Genomic DNA, 16,666 nt, shown 5'->3' with positions numbered 1-16,666 from the left:
CCCACGGAGTCCCCCGATCCAACCGGTCATCTTGGCTGCGCCCTGATAGGAGGATAATGTGGCTGGTACGAGCCCCGTGCAGTGAGGTACACCCAAGCGGTCCAATCAGTCTGTAATGAGATATCTCAGTGTGTCACAGTGTGAGTCGTCTCCCCCTCCCTCCAGGGGTGAACAACGCACCTGATCGGCCAGCACTCGCAGAGCCTCCTCTGCTCGTTGCCTGTAGATGCCCTCCGCTGCCTTTCTTCCCCGTATAATTCCCACACCAGACCAGAAGGAAGAGATTGTCGCTGTTCCCATTCCTTCATGTATCTCGTTCCTGACACGAGCCGTGAGAAACTACTTGATTCTTATGAATAGAAACAAAACATAAGCCGTGTTGGATGCCACGCTTTAGTCGGACTTGGAGCATCAAGTCTCTGTCGTCGTCGCCGCCGTCGCAGTCTTCGGCATCTACTATGTGTCGTCGACAAGATGCATCTGCGCATTATCTCACGCGAGCGAAACTGCAGGGCTTCCTTGAGCGCAAATTCCCTGAGCATCCCGGCCTGAACTTCCATATCAGGGTACAAAAGCTCCAAGCCTTGTCTGCCAATGCTGCTCTGCTGACCCTCGGTCGCAGCTGTACGAAGACGTCTGGTCGTTCGATGCACCTGAGGAAGTGACAGAGGTATGCACCGATTCGATATCTCATGATCTGATTATTGATCTCCCCCCACTAACATGGCGCAGGACGAGCTTGAGTAAGTGAAACTGCCTGATCGCGCACGAGCTGGGGCTGTGAAGGTGGCTGAGGATGGACTGACCGATGTTCGTGTTTCACAGGACAATCTCGCAGTAAGCGAGGCGCGACAGACCAGCAGTCTGTGAAAGGCTAGACCTGGGCGGCAAATAGCTGATCTCTTTCACCAATCATATTTTTGTTCTGGTTTTTTTTGTGGCTTTTGTCTTTTCCATGGCGTGCTGCCCATGCGGCGGTTCGGTGTTGCCGTAGCATTCGATAGTCAGACTTGAACAACTCAACAAGGCACACTTGCTCTTTTCTCTTCAAATCGTGTATTTAAGTATCACTGTGTCATCTAATCTGCTTTATTTTGGCCCAGGCCCGCAAGGACTTGACTACAAGCGCGAACAGTATGGAGCTGGATGCGTTGACACACTCGTATCGCTCCTCACACGGGAGCCTGTCGGACAATGCGCCAAGGGCAGAGTCGCTCGATCTCTACTCACTGATGCCATATGTTGAGGATTATCGATCTCGCGCAGAAGTCCGGAGATGTTTCACCGCGAATGAGTCCACCTGTCAAGTAACTTGTACAGATGTTGACGCCGGAGGTCAAGGTGAATGGTTCGGACCGCGGCTAGGGAGTCGATCGCTAATCGGTTGATAGTCACCGAGACGAGGCTGCGCTCGCTGGCGGAGATTCGCAAGTATCGGGGCCTTCATTGTACTCAGAAAAACGCATTGAGGATCTTGTATGTCATATCCACGGCGGTGGGAGTAGGGTGGCGGCTAACAAGAATAGGTCGATCCACCAACGCAATTCCTGGAGACCGTTGAATGTCACTCGGGATATGTTCGAAGAAGTCGTAGGCTTTGCCGACGCTTCGTCAGACTTGCTGGAGCTGCCCCTATCGTTCTTCCAAAAGACCATCGCAGTAGAAGAGGGATACAACTGTGCGCCAGTCTTCAGACTCAATGCCGGCTCAATCGGTAGGTGCTTCGCGGAAGCCACATACAAACTAGCTAACGCGCGCAAGAAATCATCTACATCATAAAAATACCCCTTTGAAAAGCCACTAGAAGAGAAGGGGAAAGATCCATGGGTATTGAGACAAACAGGGGTATATCACAAATACAACTTTGCGACAAAAAGCAGCGGTTGGGTGTTTTTGAATCCAACGCCAGAATGCCCATTCCAATCCCGTCTCACGCGCTTCCTTCAATCACCAGAGCAGCGCGCTAGTCTGCATCGTAACCCGTTACTCATCCACAGTATACTTTTTGGGACATTCTGTCAGACTTGGCGTGATTATCTGAAGCACTGGGAAGGCCGAATCCTATCAATCGTAAGTGAGGTCTATACTCCTGCGAGCTTCCCGCTGATAATTAAAGGCAAATACCACTGTCGCCGCCGAGATCGACAAACCGTTGCGAGTGGATCATGAGTCGCTCACCGCGGTCCGAAGCACAGAAAATCGATGCTTGGTTCTTCAGCCAATATTCCGGGCGCTGGACAAGACCTTTGAAGTCCTGCACCAGGCCAATGCTGCCTTGTCAAGTTCGGGCGTGACTTCGGAGTCCGAGATGCAGGCGACGAAGCAGTTGTTGAATAACTATTCTGCGTCGGTGAGCTCATACGTCCAGGCAGGACGGTCCCTCCAAAGCCGGACATCGAGAATTGCGTCGCACATCACGGATACACTGTCGTTCAAGGATGCATACATTGCCAAGCGACAGACTGAGTTCATGTTGCGCGACTCTACCACAGTGCGCGTCATAACTGTGGTGACGCTGATTTACCTCCTCTCCACATTTATGGCTGTAAGTCTTGGGCAACCGTTTAGCAAAGATCGACTGGCTAATATTATCGACTTCCAGACTCTCCTCGGTATGAACTCCTTTTTTGAAATGGACGAAAATCGTCGCATCGTTGTAGCGCCGCAGTTCTGGATATACATCGTCTGCGCGATACCTCTGACAGCAGTGACGCTGTGCTACTGGTGGTATTTCCAAAGGAGCAAGCAACGCAAGGAGCGATCAGCCAGCGACACTATGATGGTGTAAACATTTTTCGGTCACTTCCACGGCGTTTCAGATATGGGATTGGCACGATCGGCGGTTTGGAGGCTTTCAACACGAGGCTTATGTATCATGGAATGACACCCGTCGCGCCCAGCAACAATAGATAGTAGCAGTCATTGTATTAAGCTTCATTCCTCAGTTGTCGATACCCATGTCAAGGAACTGGCCTGAGGAGCTGGCGATGAGTAGCTTCAATTGACCATCCACGTCTCGCGTCACTGCAGCATCGTCGAGGGCGGGAACATAGGATAGTCGATTGATTCTAGCGGCTCCGATAAACTTTGAACGGTCTAGCGCAGTCAGGGGTAACAGGTAAGCTCGCAGGCCGTTCTTCTTGCCGATAAGGACAAGGGTCTGGCCGTCATTGCAAACAAACATACTATGGACCTCGCTGTCTAGGCCACGGTCGCTATGAGTCCTTTTCGTAAGGTTGACATGCAGAATGCGCCGGTGGTCAGCAACCACAACAACGCAAGGCTCTGCTGCTTTTGTCACAAATAAGCAACACGTTGTGAAAAGCGATCGAAATGTCTGGGAGGACTTTGACCGTCCGATTAGTTTGGCACGGTACGACAAGTCAAGGTCACAATTACCTGAATTGCCACGGAAAAGTCCCTGTAGCACCGTCCGCTATACGTCTCCCAGGCTCGGATGGCGAAACCCCGCGACCCGTCTTGAATCAAAATCACGAGAAACTTCCCATCCGGTGTAAAGTCCAGAAATCGTATGTGCGACGCTGGCCCGACCGAGACTTTCTCGACAATAAGGTTGGCGGCTGTTGTCACCGACATCAACGAGCTTTCGGATACAGAGTTCGATCGACTCGAGCGGGGAAAATAGTAGCTGCTTCTGTCACCGTGTAAGCGGGTTTCGACGAAAATAATACTAAGCAAGGAACTCACCCTTCGTCTGCCGTGTCAATTAGAGACTGGGTGTAAGCAAGGTATATTCTGCAATCCGACTCCGAGCCCCTCGGGCGGTCCGAGATGATAAATGCGGCTAAGGCACCGTCCGAGGACATCGTTACTCGTTTGATATATCCCATGTGCTCGTAAGAGACTTTCGTCCCATCGTCGACGCGAACAGAACTGGATGGACCGTCGACGGTATAAATGTGACACTGGAGGCGTTAATGAAAGGGGCTAATATAGAAACAAAAACAAAAAGGGCATACATCAAATGAATCTCCATCTAGGCAGACGCAAATCGAGTTGGAGCTGACTGAAAATGACTTGATCACTCCGTCCGCAATTCGAAGAGACTGAGGGGGTGGGATAGGTGATCTGTCTTACATGGCGGACAAGACCTCGGAGACGGTCCAGAGCAAGGTCCTCTGCGAGGAGAAGAATGCCAGATAATCACCGTTGGGCGGCGAAAACCTGAAACCAAATCCGTTGGTCCCGAGGTCGTATCCAAAGCTCTGCAGTCTGGAAACCGGTGACTCTGAGGTTCGGTGTTGAAGTCGTACGAGAAGCCGCTCTAGAAATGGATTTCGCCGTGCCTGGTCTTGCGAAGGCAAGGGTGAAAGTGGTGGTGCCTGTTCTGTAAAAATTTCCTGGATCTTCTTCAGAGCTGATTCCACATCCTTCGCAGCGGCTCTTTCTTGCCGAATGGGGTGCAGGACCTTCCTTTGGAGGTAGTCGAGCGACTCTCGGATCACCCGGGATTCTGTTTCGTTGCTTGGTGCGCTTCGTCTGAGCCGGTCAAACCAGGACGCTACCGCGGGCGAAACTCGGGGAGTCGATTTCTTGCTCGTGATGTAGAAATAGTCCCCCTCCGGTCGCTCACCACGTTTCTCTGTGAAATCTTTCACGCCCGAGGTTCCATAGATCATGTAGGTAATAACGAGCGAGAATATGCAACCGAAGGACCAGACGTCGCTTCGAGTGTCGACTTTATCACCAGGTGTAGCACACTCGGGCGGGAGGTATATTCCTTCTATGCCCGGACCGACACTTGAATATTCGCGATTCCTCACGCGAGTGAGGCCGAAGTCGGTAATCTTCCAAATCTCCTTGTCGGCGCCATATGCGTCATATACTAAAACATTGCTCGGCTTCAAATCAAGATGGAGACAAACCGCGCCCCCGAATCCGCCGTGGAGGAATGCGAGTGCCCCAGCCAGGGCAACACCTCGATTGAAAATCGCACTTTTACCTTCTAGCGTGCTAGGAGCTGGCTTATCCCCATGGTATTTGCCATTGAGGTACTGGTGCAGATCACAATCGGCCAGAGGGAAAAACAAGCTGTTGGTGTCACCGTATTGCAATATGGCCAGGACCATAACCAGATGGTCGTGCTTTTGCGGTTGCTTCATTATCGCCCTCAGCACATCCAGCTCTACTGTAAACGATTGCTGTCGTTTGAAATCCTTTCGCGCCAGCCATTCTGGTTCGATGTTGCCTGTTCGATCGCCAGTTGATCTGAGGTGCCGTCGTTCGATCTTGACTTTATATACCTCTCCGTAAGCGCCGCCGCCGATTTTTTCCTGCCTCTTGTATGGGAGGGGACATTGCGACCGATACTCTTGGTAGTCGACGTCACCTTCTCTTCGCAGGGTTATGGCGCAGAACTGGAACTGAGCGTCGAAAAACTCATTCCCCATTGTAGAAAACACTAGTCTGGCTTTGTCGAGGGAAATGGGGAGATCATCGTCTGTAAGTATCGGAGACTCGCGAAGGGTGTTTTTGTGGATAGTGAGATCAACAAAGCGCCGCAAGATGTCGACATTCCCTGGGGTACGAATTTGAAGCACAACCGCAAGAGTGGTACTAAGATTTCGTACGACACGACGCACTATGTCGGAAACGATCTCGATATCCACAGGATCATGCGAAAGCAAGGTTCGGAAGAGCTCATGCAGGACTTCTTCGTTCATCCGCAAAACATCCCTAGCTGCCCCATTAGGAAAGAACGCTCGCGATTCGTGATTCCGCACCCGCCATTTCAGTATCTGGACGGAGAGGTCTTCACAAATCTCATTGATTCTGTCCATCACCAGTCATTGTCCCGTGGAGGCAAGGGGTCTGGAAGCGGGCCGACGGTTTCACGTAACGGAGGGCGGTAGGGTAGCGTGGGGATAGCAGGGTCATTCTTCCGCTGGAAAGGTCACTGTGTCTAGGTCCGTTGGAAGCGATGGTGTAAGTAGCTGGCTTCTAAAGATATCAGCGGTGTACCTTACCGTACGGACAGCGGCGGCCACCTTCGGACTCGGGTCAAGAACAGAACAGTTGAGTCTTGGAGAGATAAGAAGTTGCCGCCAGAGAGGAAGTACGGAGTAGCGCCAACCTTTGAGACATCTGGGGCAATTTCACCTGCATGTCAGCCAAACTCACCTCAACACGAGGGAGCCGTTGTGCGGCCAATAAGAGCAGGCGGATATTTGGGCGTGTCAAAGGGGTCACAGGTGGCACACGACGCGCAATCTTTTCGCCTCATTTCATAGGCGCAACGCAAATTATCTGAGATTTGACTGTCCCTTTCGCTGGCATTGTGGCTGTGTCTTGGTGGTAGCTGCATGAGTAGCTCATAGGCGAGTCTGAGGCAAGCGGCTCTTGCGCGAGAGTGGGGGTACGACGCAGGGACACGTTCATGGTTGAAACGGACCCCTCTCCTATCCGAAATAGAAGTCGCTGATAATAGAAATTAGATTCGATAGCAAGAGCCAATATCTTCGAGCCCCTGACGATAATGATTGTTGCAGTTGAAGAGTTGGTCGTCGTGACCGGGGAAGTTGTTGTTTTTCCAGAAACGGCAGGCGCGTCCCATGTGACGACACGGCACGTGATTGTTGCGGCATCGCCCTCCGCTCTTGAGTGGTCCAGGCCTTCATAATATACGCTTTGAGTGCCCTTGCTGCAAAGCTCGAAATCCTTCTTGTGTGTTTCCTGCAATCGAAACAACTGTCATTACCCAGTCATGGCGTCCGACCACGAGATATATGATCCCCCCAATATCTCCCACGAGCCACCAATATTTTCCTGTGCCTCACTCAATCCTAAATACATCCAAATTCTACTCCCAAGATAATTCGCCTAGAGAGTTGAGCAAGGGGCAGTTCAAACAAACTATCTCGTCGTGATGTGACGTCGCCATCTGAGCAGTCTTCCCCACAGTTCGCCCGCCGGCACTCGGATAACTTCGTTTGGGGACCCCGCATCTCGGCCCGGCCAATATCAGGGTCATGTTGGCCATTTCTATATTTAAGTATGGGAAACTCATTCTTGACACCATTAGAACGCAATGTCTCAACTCGGGACTTTTCGCAATCTGTCACTCGAACGCCATGGAAATGTCTTCGTCATCACAATGCAGAAGCCGCCCGAGAACCGGCTGAACACATGGTATTGCCAGGAAATCATTCGTGCTTTTCGGACAATTGAGAGGATTCTCGGACCCGATAGTGAAGGAGCGGTAATTACGCGTGGAAGTGATGCGAAGTTTTGGTGTACAGTGAGTCCTCAGGAGTCAGCTTTTACTAGACACATGACTGACGAACGACAGGGTCTCGAACTAGACGAGTCTGATAGCAACCCATTCGCCAACTCTGACGGATTTTACCCGGTATTACACTTGCTCGACATACAGACAATTTCAAGCTGACAATCGCAGCTCGTTCACACAGTGCTCGACTTCCCTTTTCCCACGATCGCCCTGCTAAACGGCCACACTTTCGGCGGCGCCTGCCCCTTTGCCCTAGCCCACGACTATCGCATCATGAACTCCAAGCGCGGATTCTTCTCCATGCCGCCCGTGGACCTTGGGCTACACTTTGACGGCATCGGCTCGCTACCGCGTTTGAAGTTGCGGCCAGATATTGCGGCGAAGATGCTCCTGGAGGCGCATCGCTGGACGGGGAAAGAGGCGCTGAGAGACGGCATTGTACATGCTGTTGCCCAGCCAGAGGAGATGCTTGAGGTCGCGCTGGAGATGGGGAGGAAGTGGGCGCCGAAGGCGAAGATGGGAGTATATGCGGCGCTGAGAACAGAGCTCTGGGGAGAGGCGGTTAAGAAGTTTCAGCGGATAAGCTACGTCCATGGACGATCGACCTCTGCGCCGGCAAAGGCAAAAATCTAGATGCTCATCTTTTTACGAAATTTGACTCCTACAACTTTGCCTTGCTCCTTCTATCCCTGTCCCAAACCTGAACACTCTCATCCTTTCTCCAATTCTCCCCAAAATACTTCGGCCCCAGTATCTTCTTCTGCACTTTCCCCGTCCCATTCTTCGGAATCTCCCCCCTTACAACCCTCAAAATAGTCGGCATCTTATACCCCGCCAGCGATCCCCTAAGGTCCATCCTCAACTTCTCCAGCTCCAATCCGCCACTGTCACTGTCCCTCTTCAACACAACAACCGCCGCAACCCTCTGCCCAAACTCCTCATCCTCAACCCCAACAACCATAACCTCGTTGATATACTCCAATCCCAGTATCTCGCGCTCGATATCCAATGCGGAAAGCTTATATCCACCAGACTTGATAATATCTAGACTCGCGCGTCCGAGGATGAAATAGTTCTCGCCCTCACACCGTGCGATATCGCCTGTCTTGAAATAGCCCTCTTCGTCGTGCGCGCGTGCCGTTGAAATGGGATCGTGGAGGTACTTCGAGAATAGATTCGGGCTGCGGAGTAAAATCTCGCCTTCACTTGAAAGCTTCAAATTCACGCCGGGTGATACTCTCCCAACGCTATTCATCGGACTGCTCCCGTCGATATCGGCCTTCAGCACGGTATGAAACTCCGTCCCGCCGTAGCGGGTGAGTATTGGTTTGCCGGCTAGGATTGTCGTCCAGAATTTTTGCACGGGAGCAGGAAGGGCTGATGTCCCGCATAACAATATCCGAAGGGATCTCGCGCCGGCGATGTACATTTCTTGCTCCTGGACTGGAAGATTCGAGATGTGAGACTCGAAATACCGCATCAGCCGCGTGTATATCGTTGGGACACCTGAAAACACCGTAATCCCACCTCTCTTCCCCTTCCATCTCTCCCACGTCCAAGCGGGATCAAAACTCCCCGATCTAAACTCGATCGTTGCGCCAACAATCAAGAACGGCAGGAATGTAATTCCTATCCCTGTGGCGTGGTGAACCGGTAGTACATGCAGAACTGTATCTGTTTCTGCGAGGCGGTAGTGGCTTGCTACGTCTTCGGCGGCCGATGTGATGTAGCTTCTTCGCTGCACGGCGCCCTTGGGTGGGCCCGTTGTGCCTGAGGTAAATATTACCAGGGCTGGGGCGTTGAGGTTTGGGACTGGGTCTGAAGTGATGAGGATCTCTGAGGGCTTGAGGGGGCCGGGTTGTAGGTGAGGAGATACTGTGAGATATGGGATGGGTGTCGGTAGGGCTTCGATTATGCCTTTGGCAAGGCTTGTTGCGGTGTCGTCGCTGGACGAGACGCCGGCGACGCATTGCGCGCGCTGAACGAGAAACTTTGCTTCCTGGGCCGGCAGAGCGGGTGCTACTCTATCAGCTTCCAGTCTGGGGTTCGTAGGGCTTGAGCTGGAGTTGGGAGAGCATACTAATCGGCACAACAGCAGCCCCCAAAGCCAAAACCGCCGTAAAGGCCACTGCATACTCATACCCGCCTGGTGCGATCAAGGCAATGAATACCTCTTCGTCCTTGTCTAGCTTGGCCCGTACCGCTAGACCGAGGGTATCCTCGATCACTCGCCGGAGGGTAATCGCATCGGTAAGAAGCTGTAGATAGCTTTTTTCAACTCCCGTATTCAAATCCCGTAGTGCTGTTTGCAGTGACCTCCGATGCGCGAACCGCAGCAATTTCTCGAAGAATGGGAGATTAGGTAGGATGTTCTCTCCAGCGTGGCGCGGGACGGTTAGGGTTCGGTCGCCGTCCATCGCCCTGGGCTCAATCTTGATCTTGCCTTGCTCATGAACTACTGACAATGTGCACTTTTCTCGGCAGGTTAAAATATACCCCGCGCTGGGAGCAATGCCGATCTATACCTCCCCCATTGGCTGGGCCGAGTGGCGACCGGTAATTGGCGGTTGTATGCCCAGTTCCTCGGGTATGCACTATCAGTTATGCGGGGAAGCTATACCAGGGTCCAAGTATGCGAAATGAACGATATTAACACCAGATCCATACAATTAGACAAGTCAGCATCCCTCATTGAGCCCATTCTAGACAGCAAAAGATGCCAAAGCCAGACTTCACAGATGCACTACGCCCCGCGCAGCCCTCGGGCCCTGATCTTTTAGCTAAAGAAAGATCGCAATCAAACATTGCAGTCGAAGACCTCGCAAATCATTTACTAGATCACGACAACTTTCTTGGACGCCAATCAAAGGTTCTACCGATAGTCCAGCAAGAGCCATTACTCAACAAATCCAACCAAGCAAACCTCTCCCGACCCCACCGATTCAAACTCGCCCTCGCAAGAGGAAAACTCCTCCGCCGCCTAGCCGACAAACACGCATGGAGCGCAGCAGAACACGAAATGGCCGAGTATCTCGTCGACGACGTCTCCCCCTACATGCTACACATGGGGATGTTCAGCACGACGGTCCGGGAGCAGGGGAGCGATGAGCAGCGAGGGTACTGGTTACCCAGGATCGAGAGGTGGGAGATCATTGGGGCTTATGCGCAGACCGAGTTAGGGCATGGGAGTAATGTGCGTGGGTTGGAGTTGACGGCGAGGTATGATGTGGCTAGAAGCGAATTTGTGTTGCATAGTCCCACGCTTACGGCGAGTAAGTGGTGGAATGGGACGTTGGGACGGACGGCGAATTATGCCGTTGTTGTTGCGCAGTTGATGCTTCCGAATCCTGGTAGCAAGGGTAAGGAGGGGGAGGGGATGGAGTATGTCTCGTATGGCCCTCATCCGTTCATTGTGCAGGTGAGAGATATGAAGACGCATCAGCCGTTCGAGGGGATCGTGATTGGGGATATTGGGCCGAAGTACGGGTATGCGACTATGGATAATGCGTATATGCTCTTCAATAACTTCCGGTATGTTCTCTCAATCGGGCATCTTTACCTCCACCCCGAGCCCTCTCGGTTGATATGCATACTGAACCAGTCAAGAATCCCCCATTCCGCAATGTTATCTCGCTACTCCAAAGTCGACCCGTCAACGGGGCTATACACAAAACCCGCACAATCGGCCGTCGTCTACGGCACCCTAACATATATGCGCTCAAAAATGATCCAGCACGCCCGACTCGTCCTCGCTCGCGCAGTGACAGTGGCAGTTCGGTATACCGCTATCCGTCTACAATTCCCAAACCGTGACGGAAGCCCTAACGGTCCCGAGTTACCAGTGCTGGACTACCCAACCGTGCAAATTCGGATATTTCCCTTGCTTGCTACTACATTTGCGCTACATTATACGGGGCTCGCGATGCAGAGTATTTATACCAGTACAAGGAAGGAAATCGAGGCTGGTGAGTTTGGGAGTCTTGCTTATATGCATAGCATGTCCTCCGGATTGAAGAGTCTATGTACGACGCTTGCTGCGGATGGGATTGAGACTTGTCGAAGGGCGCTAGGGGGGCACGGGTATGGTGGGGGGAGTGGGCTCATTCAGTTGAATAATGATTATCTGTCTAAACCGACCGTTGAGGGGGATAACTGGATGATTGCGCAGCAGACGGCGGCTTATATGATCAAGAAGATGGCTGACGCCCTTGGCGGAGCCGGAACCGCGTCAAATGATGAGACTGATGTCCAATTTAGGGTTTATCTCCCGCTTGTTGAAAGCAGTGGAAACGGGGAATGCACTTATGATATCCTGGAGAATGATCGGGAGTTGGTTGGCAGTTTCCAGCATAGGGCTACTGCACTTGTATGTCCCATTCTCAGCGTATACTGACTACTAATACGAGCTGACGTAACCCCAGGCCTACGAAGTCTACCAGGCCCGCGTAATCCACAAGAAGCCATGGACCACACTAATGATGCAATTTCACAAACTAAGCAAGGGTTTGTACCTCCTTCCCCTTCTTTACGCCGGTCTCGACTGACTGAGACAGCACAATCCCAATCTATCCTTGTAACACAATTCTACGAAGCCTTGAACACCAATACGGATCTCCCCAGATCAACACGCACTGTGCTGTGGGATCTATTCCGCCTTTTTGCACTCTTTACATTGGAGGCTGATAGATATGAGTGTACGCCACCCCTATCCTCAAGAGCACGATGAGATCAACAAGACGCACTAATACTAAGCGCTTAGTCTTCGCCCACAATGCCGCTTCCCGTGCACAGCTCGACCTCGTACCGGAAAGAATAAGCATACTAATGTCTAGGATTCGGCCTCATGCAGTTAGGCTTGTTGATGTGTGGAAGATTCCGGATTATCTTCTTGATAGGTGCGTTGTGATTTACCTTGGACGTCTGTCAAGACAATGGAGCCTCTCTGACAGCTAGCTCAGTGCATTGGGACGGTATGATGGGAGGGTCTACGAGGATCTCTTTCATCGAGCTCATTGCTTGAATCCGCTGAATGAGGTCACCGTGAATCCGAACTATTGGGAGGATGAAGTTGTTAAGGATGGTGAGGATATGAAGGAGGTTCTGTCAAAGCTGTGATAGAGGAACATAGGGACTCTTTGTCGATTGGAACTATCCCAAACATTCTACTACAGCCCTAAAGATAACAGCTGGAAAGCTAGAATTCGACGCCAAGTGATTTGACCACAGCCAATTTTAGGGGCAATAAATGACAGACAAAGTCGAGGATATCCAACCAGTTTTAATATCTTGATCTCACACTTCCGTAGCACACCCCGTTGAATTCCAGCTCAAAGAGCAAGGACGCCGACGTCGGGGTCATCGTAAGGGTGTACGGGACCTTGAAGTATTCAACTCCTTTAGAGTTTTTCTTCCTCTCGAACAGACTCTGGGGAATAACTCTCAAGTCTGCCTCCAACTGACAGAGTTTCATGATACCTATGAGAGATGAGTTACATGAAGTAATGGGTGAGCTTGAGGAGAACTTACGTTTGTTCCATACACCATGTGCCTCCTCATCATTGCAAAAATAAAGATCGTTCTGGAGAACCAAATCCCGCTTATCCTTCACAGGAACGGCTCGATAGAAGCCCATTTTGATTGGCTTGCTCTCGGAGATCTTTGAGGACTATATGAAGGTGCGCATAGATTAGCTGCGCGCCGTGAAGAACATGAGCAAACGCACCTTATTGATATACCACTCCATCTGGTCATCGATGAAGTATCTCTCCTCGAGAGGATCCCAAACCTTGTTGGGATCATTCTCACAATCGAGCATGTCGTCAAATATACGTCGGAAGACAACTCCGTAATGCCGTCTGGCTATACGGCTCTCAACCTTGTTCCCTTCCAACCCGCGATACACGGCGCCTCTGTCCAAAATTGAGTCTTGTCTTCAATGGCCAGGGTTCATGGCTCATACCTGACGACTGCCGACCACCTATTAAGTCCAATTAGCGATGACCTGACTGTCATGTGATTGCAACTCTGCTTACCCATCTGGAGGCTGGAGAACTTTCGCGTTTGGGGTGGCCTTCTGTAACCGGTGGAAAAGATACTCTGAAGCGCCGAATCCACCGACGAGGATTATCGTCTGCAGAGCGCATCAGCAAATGGACCACATAAGAAGGAATGAAGTATTCCACCTTAGCAGACAGACCTTCTCGGAGGACTGCAAGTATCTGACCAGAAACAAGATCCTCGATCTGGCGGACAATGGGATCGAAAATGCCCTCTACATCGTCGCTGCTCAGCGATTAGTTTGACGTAGTGACATCCAAAGGCTCCTGGTATGATACTTGCTAAGCAAGAAGAACCCATCTTCAATGGGGACTGTCGGGTCGTCGGTAGCGCCTGCCACCGGAATGAAATAATCGACATCGGTGAAGTCCTCGTCAAACTTTCCGCTATAATTGGGCTTGACACGCTCCTGCCAATACGTAATCGCCGCTTCCTTCGATTTAGAAGAGAGCGAGTAGTATTTATCTGGTCCCATCCTCTGGCGAAGCAGTGCCTCAAACCTGGCGTCAAGCAATGCCGATCCGCAAATTGCGCCTTTAAGGGGTCAGCGCCGAAGCTCTAAATTTGCACAGCCATCTTGCTGTGAAACCCACCTGTTCCCTCGGTTACCTCAGTGAGACAAAGAGGCTCTACGCTCTTAATTTGGTAAGAAATGAGGTCCTATATTGTTAGTGCTTTGCGGGATATCAAGCACTATTTGCAATATACATACCACGGTTCCACCCCCAGCATCGCAGACAATAATAACATCGTTGGTCTATTGATGTCAACAGACGGATAAAACAGAAATCATGCGTAAGACGTACAGAAATTGAGTTCGGCCGAGTTACTCGCAAGGAATACAGAGCAGCGGCCTCAGGCTCTGATACAAGAGAGATATTCTTCACGCTAGCCCCTGCTGCAACAACGGCCTTCAATGTCGCGTCTTTGGCCTTGTCAGACCAAACCGCCGGAACACTTAGTACAAAGTGCAAGTCGAGGTCTTGCATTCTCAAGCCAAAACGGCGTTGGATGACCTGCTCAGTTTGCTTGAGAAGTTGTCGCAGGTAGTCCGAGGTTGCTTCGACGGGGCTCTTGCCGTATTCCTGCAATACCTTCTTCGAGTCGATGGAAGGCGTCCACTCCAGCTTGTTGTCCTCATCGAGCAGCAGCTTGAGACCCCGACAAGCCTCGGTAAAGGTCCCAACCTGATATCCCCATTGAATTCGTCCCCCTTCGTATGATATATCGGATGGTACTTTTGCAGAGGTTCCTGCCCTGATGTTATTCCGAATCCGAGAGCGTTCAAGAACGATAACCCACTGTTACCTCCCCCCGGCCACTGCGAGTGCACTTCAACATCATCAGCCGAGCCTCCGGCGGTGAAGGCAATACTAGCAACGCATTTGTTAGTCTCTCCATTCTGATCCAAAGATCATCAGGTCAACCAACCCACTGAATGTGGTTCCAAAGTCGACTCCAACCACAAACCTCGGACCTTGCATTGTGTCAGTTGTTGGACAATAGCAGTAGAGGCTTCGGGTTGCAAAGGACATCTCCAAGCGATATTTAAGGCGCATTGCCCGGCGGGTTCCGACATGACGTGATATTTAAAGTTGCAGCAAGAGTGGTAGATTTGGGCGCCAGACCTCCTTGGAATCCACCATTTGTTTCTCAATCTCGGCGGAGCTTATATATGGGATGTCCTTTTCCTTTAAGCCATCACACCCATCTACTGCGCGTCCAGAATGGCATTTCTCTGGAATATATTAAGAATGACTCGACTCGGACGAAACGGCAACAGGGATGGTGAGTCCTCCCGCAATCTTCAATTCCCTGCTAAACTGTGCTGTATAAGACGAGCTTTGGAGAGTGCAACGCCAGTTACGGAGTCAGAATGAGCTCATGACAGAAATGGCTTATGTTCGTCATCTAACCCATCGTACATGACAATTTGAATACTCATCCTTGACAGGATAATCGTTGTCTCAAGCAAGAAGTAACACGGCTAAAGAATGAACAAGTGATGGACCGAGAAAGAATCGATCAACAGCATCACTTATTACGCCAGGCGCGTGACGAAACATCTAAAATGGAAGACCAGCACCAGCGCGAGCTGGACAAGGTGTACAGGAAGCTTAATGAGGTCCAGTCTGGGGGGAAACGACTCACTGATGAGGAAGTCCAAGGCCGAATGAGGCGGCTGGAGCAATATCTAGAGTCGTGGGTTACGATGAATTTCAAGGACTCTGCGAAACTCGAATATGCATTTGGTCAAATGGACTTTCCGCATACCTCAACCCAGCGCCGAGCTTTGATTCAAGCTTTTGTTGTCGCGTTAATCTCCGAGTGGATATTTCTTCCGTCACGATTTGGCATATTGAACGAGTCCTGCGAGCATATACTCAATGAACTCGAGGCTGGCGTTCAGCGTAGTAGTATAGTAACCCTCCGTATCATGAGTGTTCCTTCTAATGCATTCCAGGTTCCAAAACGCTTTTCCACAGCTGGAGAGGCGCAACAGGTGTGGCTATAGAGGAATTGACTGGGGAGAACCACGAATACATTTTCACACAAATTGCGGACGATGTTGAGGCCCAGTTCGGTATCAGTGCTTCAACGGAGGCCGAGCCGAGGACGCAGAAACTCAAGAATCTCCTGCAAAAATGTGCCGACTTGAAAAACAGCCTGTGTCGAGGCCCAGACGTCTTCACTTTCTTCAGCAGCCGGACTGGAACGGAGTTCTCTCCAGACTGGATGACGAGCGTTGGGGGCGATGGGGAGACTGGTGGAACGATGGGGCTTTGCCTTTGGCCAGCCCTGTATAAACATTCGGAGAGTACGCCACCTACGCTTATTGAGCGAGAATTGGTGTGGAAGTTGGATAAGAGTTGCCCTAAGGTTACGGACGTTGTTCCACCGCGGGATATGTCCGAGCCAGGACCACAAGAATCGATGAGCTCATACTGAAAGCCTCGAGTAGTGAAACGTGGAATTTTGATGCGTTTAATCTGGCCCGGGCCTTCTCTTCACGTATCTACCTTTAACATGCCTGTATTTCTCGCATGACAGCTGCAACACCATCCCAGGTACTCAGGACAGCATGACGTGGTTCTCCCAGTCAGAAAGCCGTGCTCATTTACGGCAAACAATGAGAGGCACAGCTCATTTATTCGCACCGAGAGATACGAATCAGGCTGGTGGAGAGCGCTCCTCAGCAGCAGAGGCAAGATCGTCTCCCTTGCGTTTGAGGTCATCGAAGAGACATACGCTGAGAACGCGGTGAATATGATCTTCATATCTCCCAACATTCCAAATCGTTCGCCCTATCTTCTGTTAGACTAACGCTCTACATACTGCGAAGTTCCACCTCATCGCATG

At 51.2% G+C, this 16,666-nt stretch overlaps 8 protein-coding genes across 8 annotated transcripts; 5 read left to right on the top strand and 3 right to left on the bottom strand.

The window, feature by feature from the left end:
* Window positions 1–458: 458 nt before the first annotated feature.
* Window positions 459–747, top strand: BDV17DRAFT_294594 (uncharacterized protein; the record flags this gene model as incomplete). Its single annotated transcript, XM_073762872.1, has 3 exons — window positions 459–566; window positions 623–670; window positions 733–747. 3 exons carry the CDS (start codon window positions 459–461, stop codon window positions 745–747), a joined length of 171 nt encoding a protein of 56 aa, XP_073612208.1.
* Window positions 748–1,136: 389 nt separating this feature from the next.
* On the top strand, window positions 1,137–2,788 carry BDV17DRAFT_284050 (uncharacterized protein; the record flags this gene model as incomplete). Its single annotated transcript, XM_073760465.1, has 6 exons — window positions 1,137–1,335; window positions 1,392–1,476; window positions 1,527–1,714; window positions 1,805–2,070; window positions 2,117–2,545; window positions 2,603–2,788. 6 exons carry the CDS (start codon window positions 1,137–1,139, stop codon window positions 2,786–2,788), a joined length of 1,353 nt encoding a protein of 450 aa, XP_073612207.1.
* Window positions 2,789–2,941: 153 nt separating this feature from the next.
* BDV17DRAFT_284049 (kinase-like domain-containing protein) lies at window positions 2,942–5,801 on the bottom strand (the record flags this gene model as incomplete). The annotated part of the gene is made up of 5 exons (XM_073760464.1): window positions 2,942–3,346; window positions 3,400–3,655; window positions 3,709–3,926; window positions 3,981–4,067; window positions 4,113–5,801. 5 exons carry the CDS (start codon window positions 5,799–5,801, stop codon window positions 2,942–2,944), a joined length of 2,655 nt encoding a protein of 884 aa, XP_073612206.1.
* Window positions 5,802–6,843: 1,042 nt separating this feature from the next.
* On the top strand, window positions 6,844–7,896 carry BDV17DRAFT_186982 (enoyl-CoA hydratase/isomerase family protein). The gene is made up of 3 exons (XM_073755047.1): window positions 6,844–7,258; window positions 7,310–7,369; window positions 7,418–7,896. Exons 1-3 carry the CDS (start codon window positions 7,049–7,051, stop codon window positions 7,880–7,882), a joined length of 735 nt encoding a protein of 244 aa, XP_073612205.1. The 5' UTR covers window positions 6,844–7,048; the 3' UTR covers window positions 7,883–7,896.
* A 14-nt stretch (window positions 7,897–7,910) lies between these two features.
* BDV17DRAFT_284047 (uncharacterized protein) lies at window positions 7,911–9,666 on the bottom strand (the record flags this gene model as incomplete). Its single annotated transcript, XM_073760463.1, has 2 exons — window positions 7,911–9,268; window positions 9,330–9,666. 2 exons carry the CDS (start codon window positions 9,664–9,666, stop codon window positions 7,911–7,913), a joined length of 1,695 nt encoding a protein of 564 aa, XP_073612204.1.
* An 11-nt stretch (window positions 9,667–9,677) lies between these two features.
* On the top strand, window positions 9,678–12,495 carry BDV17DRAFT_186938 (acyl-CoA dehydrogenase/oxidase). Its single transcript, XM_073755046.1, has 6 exons — window positions 9,678–10,780; window positions 10,856–11,615; window positions 11,671–11,752; window positions 11,803–11,943; window positions 12,009–12,144; window positions 12,208–12,495. Exons 1-6 carry the CDS (start codon window positions 9,966–9,968, stop codon window positions 12,362–12,364), a joined length of 2,091 nt encoding a protein of 696 aa, XP_073612203.1. The 5' UTR covers window positions 9,678–9,965; the 3' UTR covers window positions 12,365–12,495.
* Window positions 12,496–12,527: 32 nt separating this feature from the next.
* On the bottom strand, window positions 12,528–14,790 carry BDV17DRAFT_294587 (Hsp70 family protein; the record flags this gene model as incomplete). Its single annotated transcript, XM_073762871.1, has 12 exons — window positions 12,528–12,724; window positions 12,776–12,914; window positions 12,972–13,158; window positions 13,209–13,226; window positions 13,282–13,379; window positions 13,432–13,531; window positions 13,585–13,840; window positions 13,900–13,966; window positions 14,019–14,063; window positions 14,113–14,558; window positions 14,609–14,679; window positions 14,738–14,790. 12 exons carry the CDS (start codon window positions 14,788–14,790, stop codon window positions 12,528–12,530), a joined length of 1,677 nt encoding a protein of 558 aa, XP_073612202.1.
* A 204-nt stretch (window positions 14,791–14,994) lies between these two features.
* BDV17DRAFT_300368 (uncharacterized protein) lies at window positions 14,995–16,255 on the top strand (the record flags this gene model as incomplete). Its single annotated transcript, XM_073764045.1, has 3 exons — window positions 14,995–15,208; window positions 15,261–15,717; window positions 15,771–16,255. Exons 1-3 carry the CDS (start codon window positions 15,191–15,193, stop codon window positions 16,253–16,255), a joined length of 960 nt encoding a protein of 319 aa, XP_073612201.1. The 5' UTR covers window positions 14,995–15,190.
* Between the last annotated feature and the right edge of the window lie 411 nt (window positions 16,256–16,666).

Source organism: Aspergillus undulatus, assembly GCF_047715775.1.
Source record: "Aspergillus undulatus strain CBS 261.88 unplaced genomic scaffold BDV17scaffold_55, whole genome shotgun sequence".
Classification (NCBI taxonomy): Eukaryota; Fungi; Ascomycota; class Eurotiomycetes; order Eurotiales; family Aspergillaceae; genus Aspergillus; species Aspergillus undulatus.
The sequence above is the reverse complement of the archived record's forward strand: the minus strand, read 5'-3'. Positions and strand labels throughout refer to the sequence as shown.

Excerpts from the sequence above, each read along its gene's own strand:
- BDV17DRAFT_186938 (XM_073755046.1), top strand. The coding sequence starts at position 9,966 with ATGCCAAAGCCAGACTTCACAGATGCACTACGCCCCGCGCAGCCCTCG. Across the intron at positions 10,781-10,855 it reads ATGCTCTTCAATAACTTCCG|AATCCCCCATTCCGCAATGT; the intron begins GTATGTTCTCTC and ends GAACCAGTCAAG. Across the intron at positions 11,616-11,670 it reads AGCATAGGGCTACTGCACTT|GCCTACGAAGTCTACCAGGC; the intron begins GTATGTCCCATT and ends ACGTAACCCCAG.
- BDV17DRAFT_186982 (XM_073755047.1), top strand. The coding sequence starts at position 7,049 with ATGTCTCAACTCGGGACTTTTCGCAATCTGTCACTCGAACGCCATGGA. Across the intron at positions 7,259-7,309 it reads ATGCGAAGTTTTGGTGTACA|GGTCTCGAACTAGACGAGTC; the intron begins GTGAGTCCTCAG and ends GACGAACGACAG. Across the intron at positions 7,370-7,417 it reads ACTCTGACGGATTTTACCCG|CTCGTTCACACAGTGCTCGA; the intron begins GTATTACACTTG and ends TGACAATCGCAG.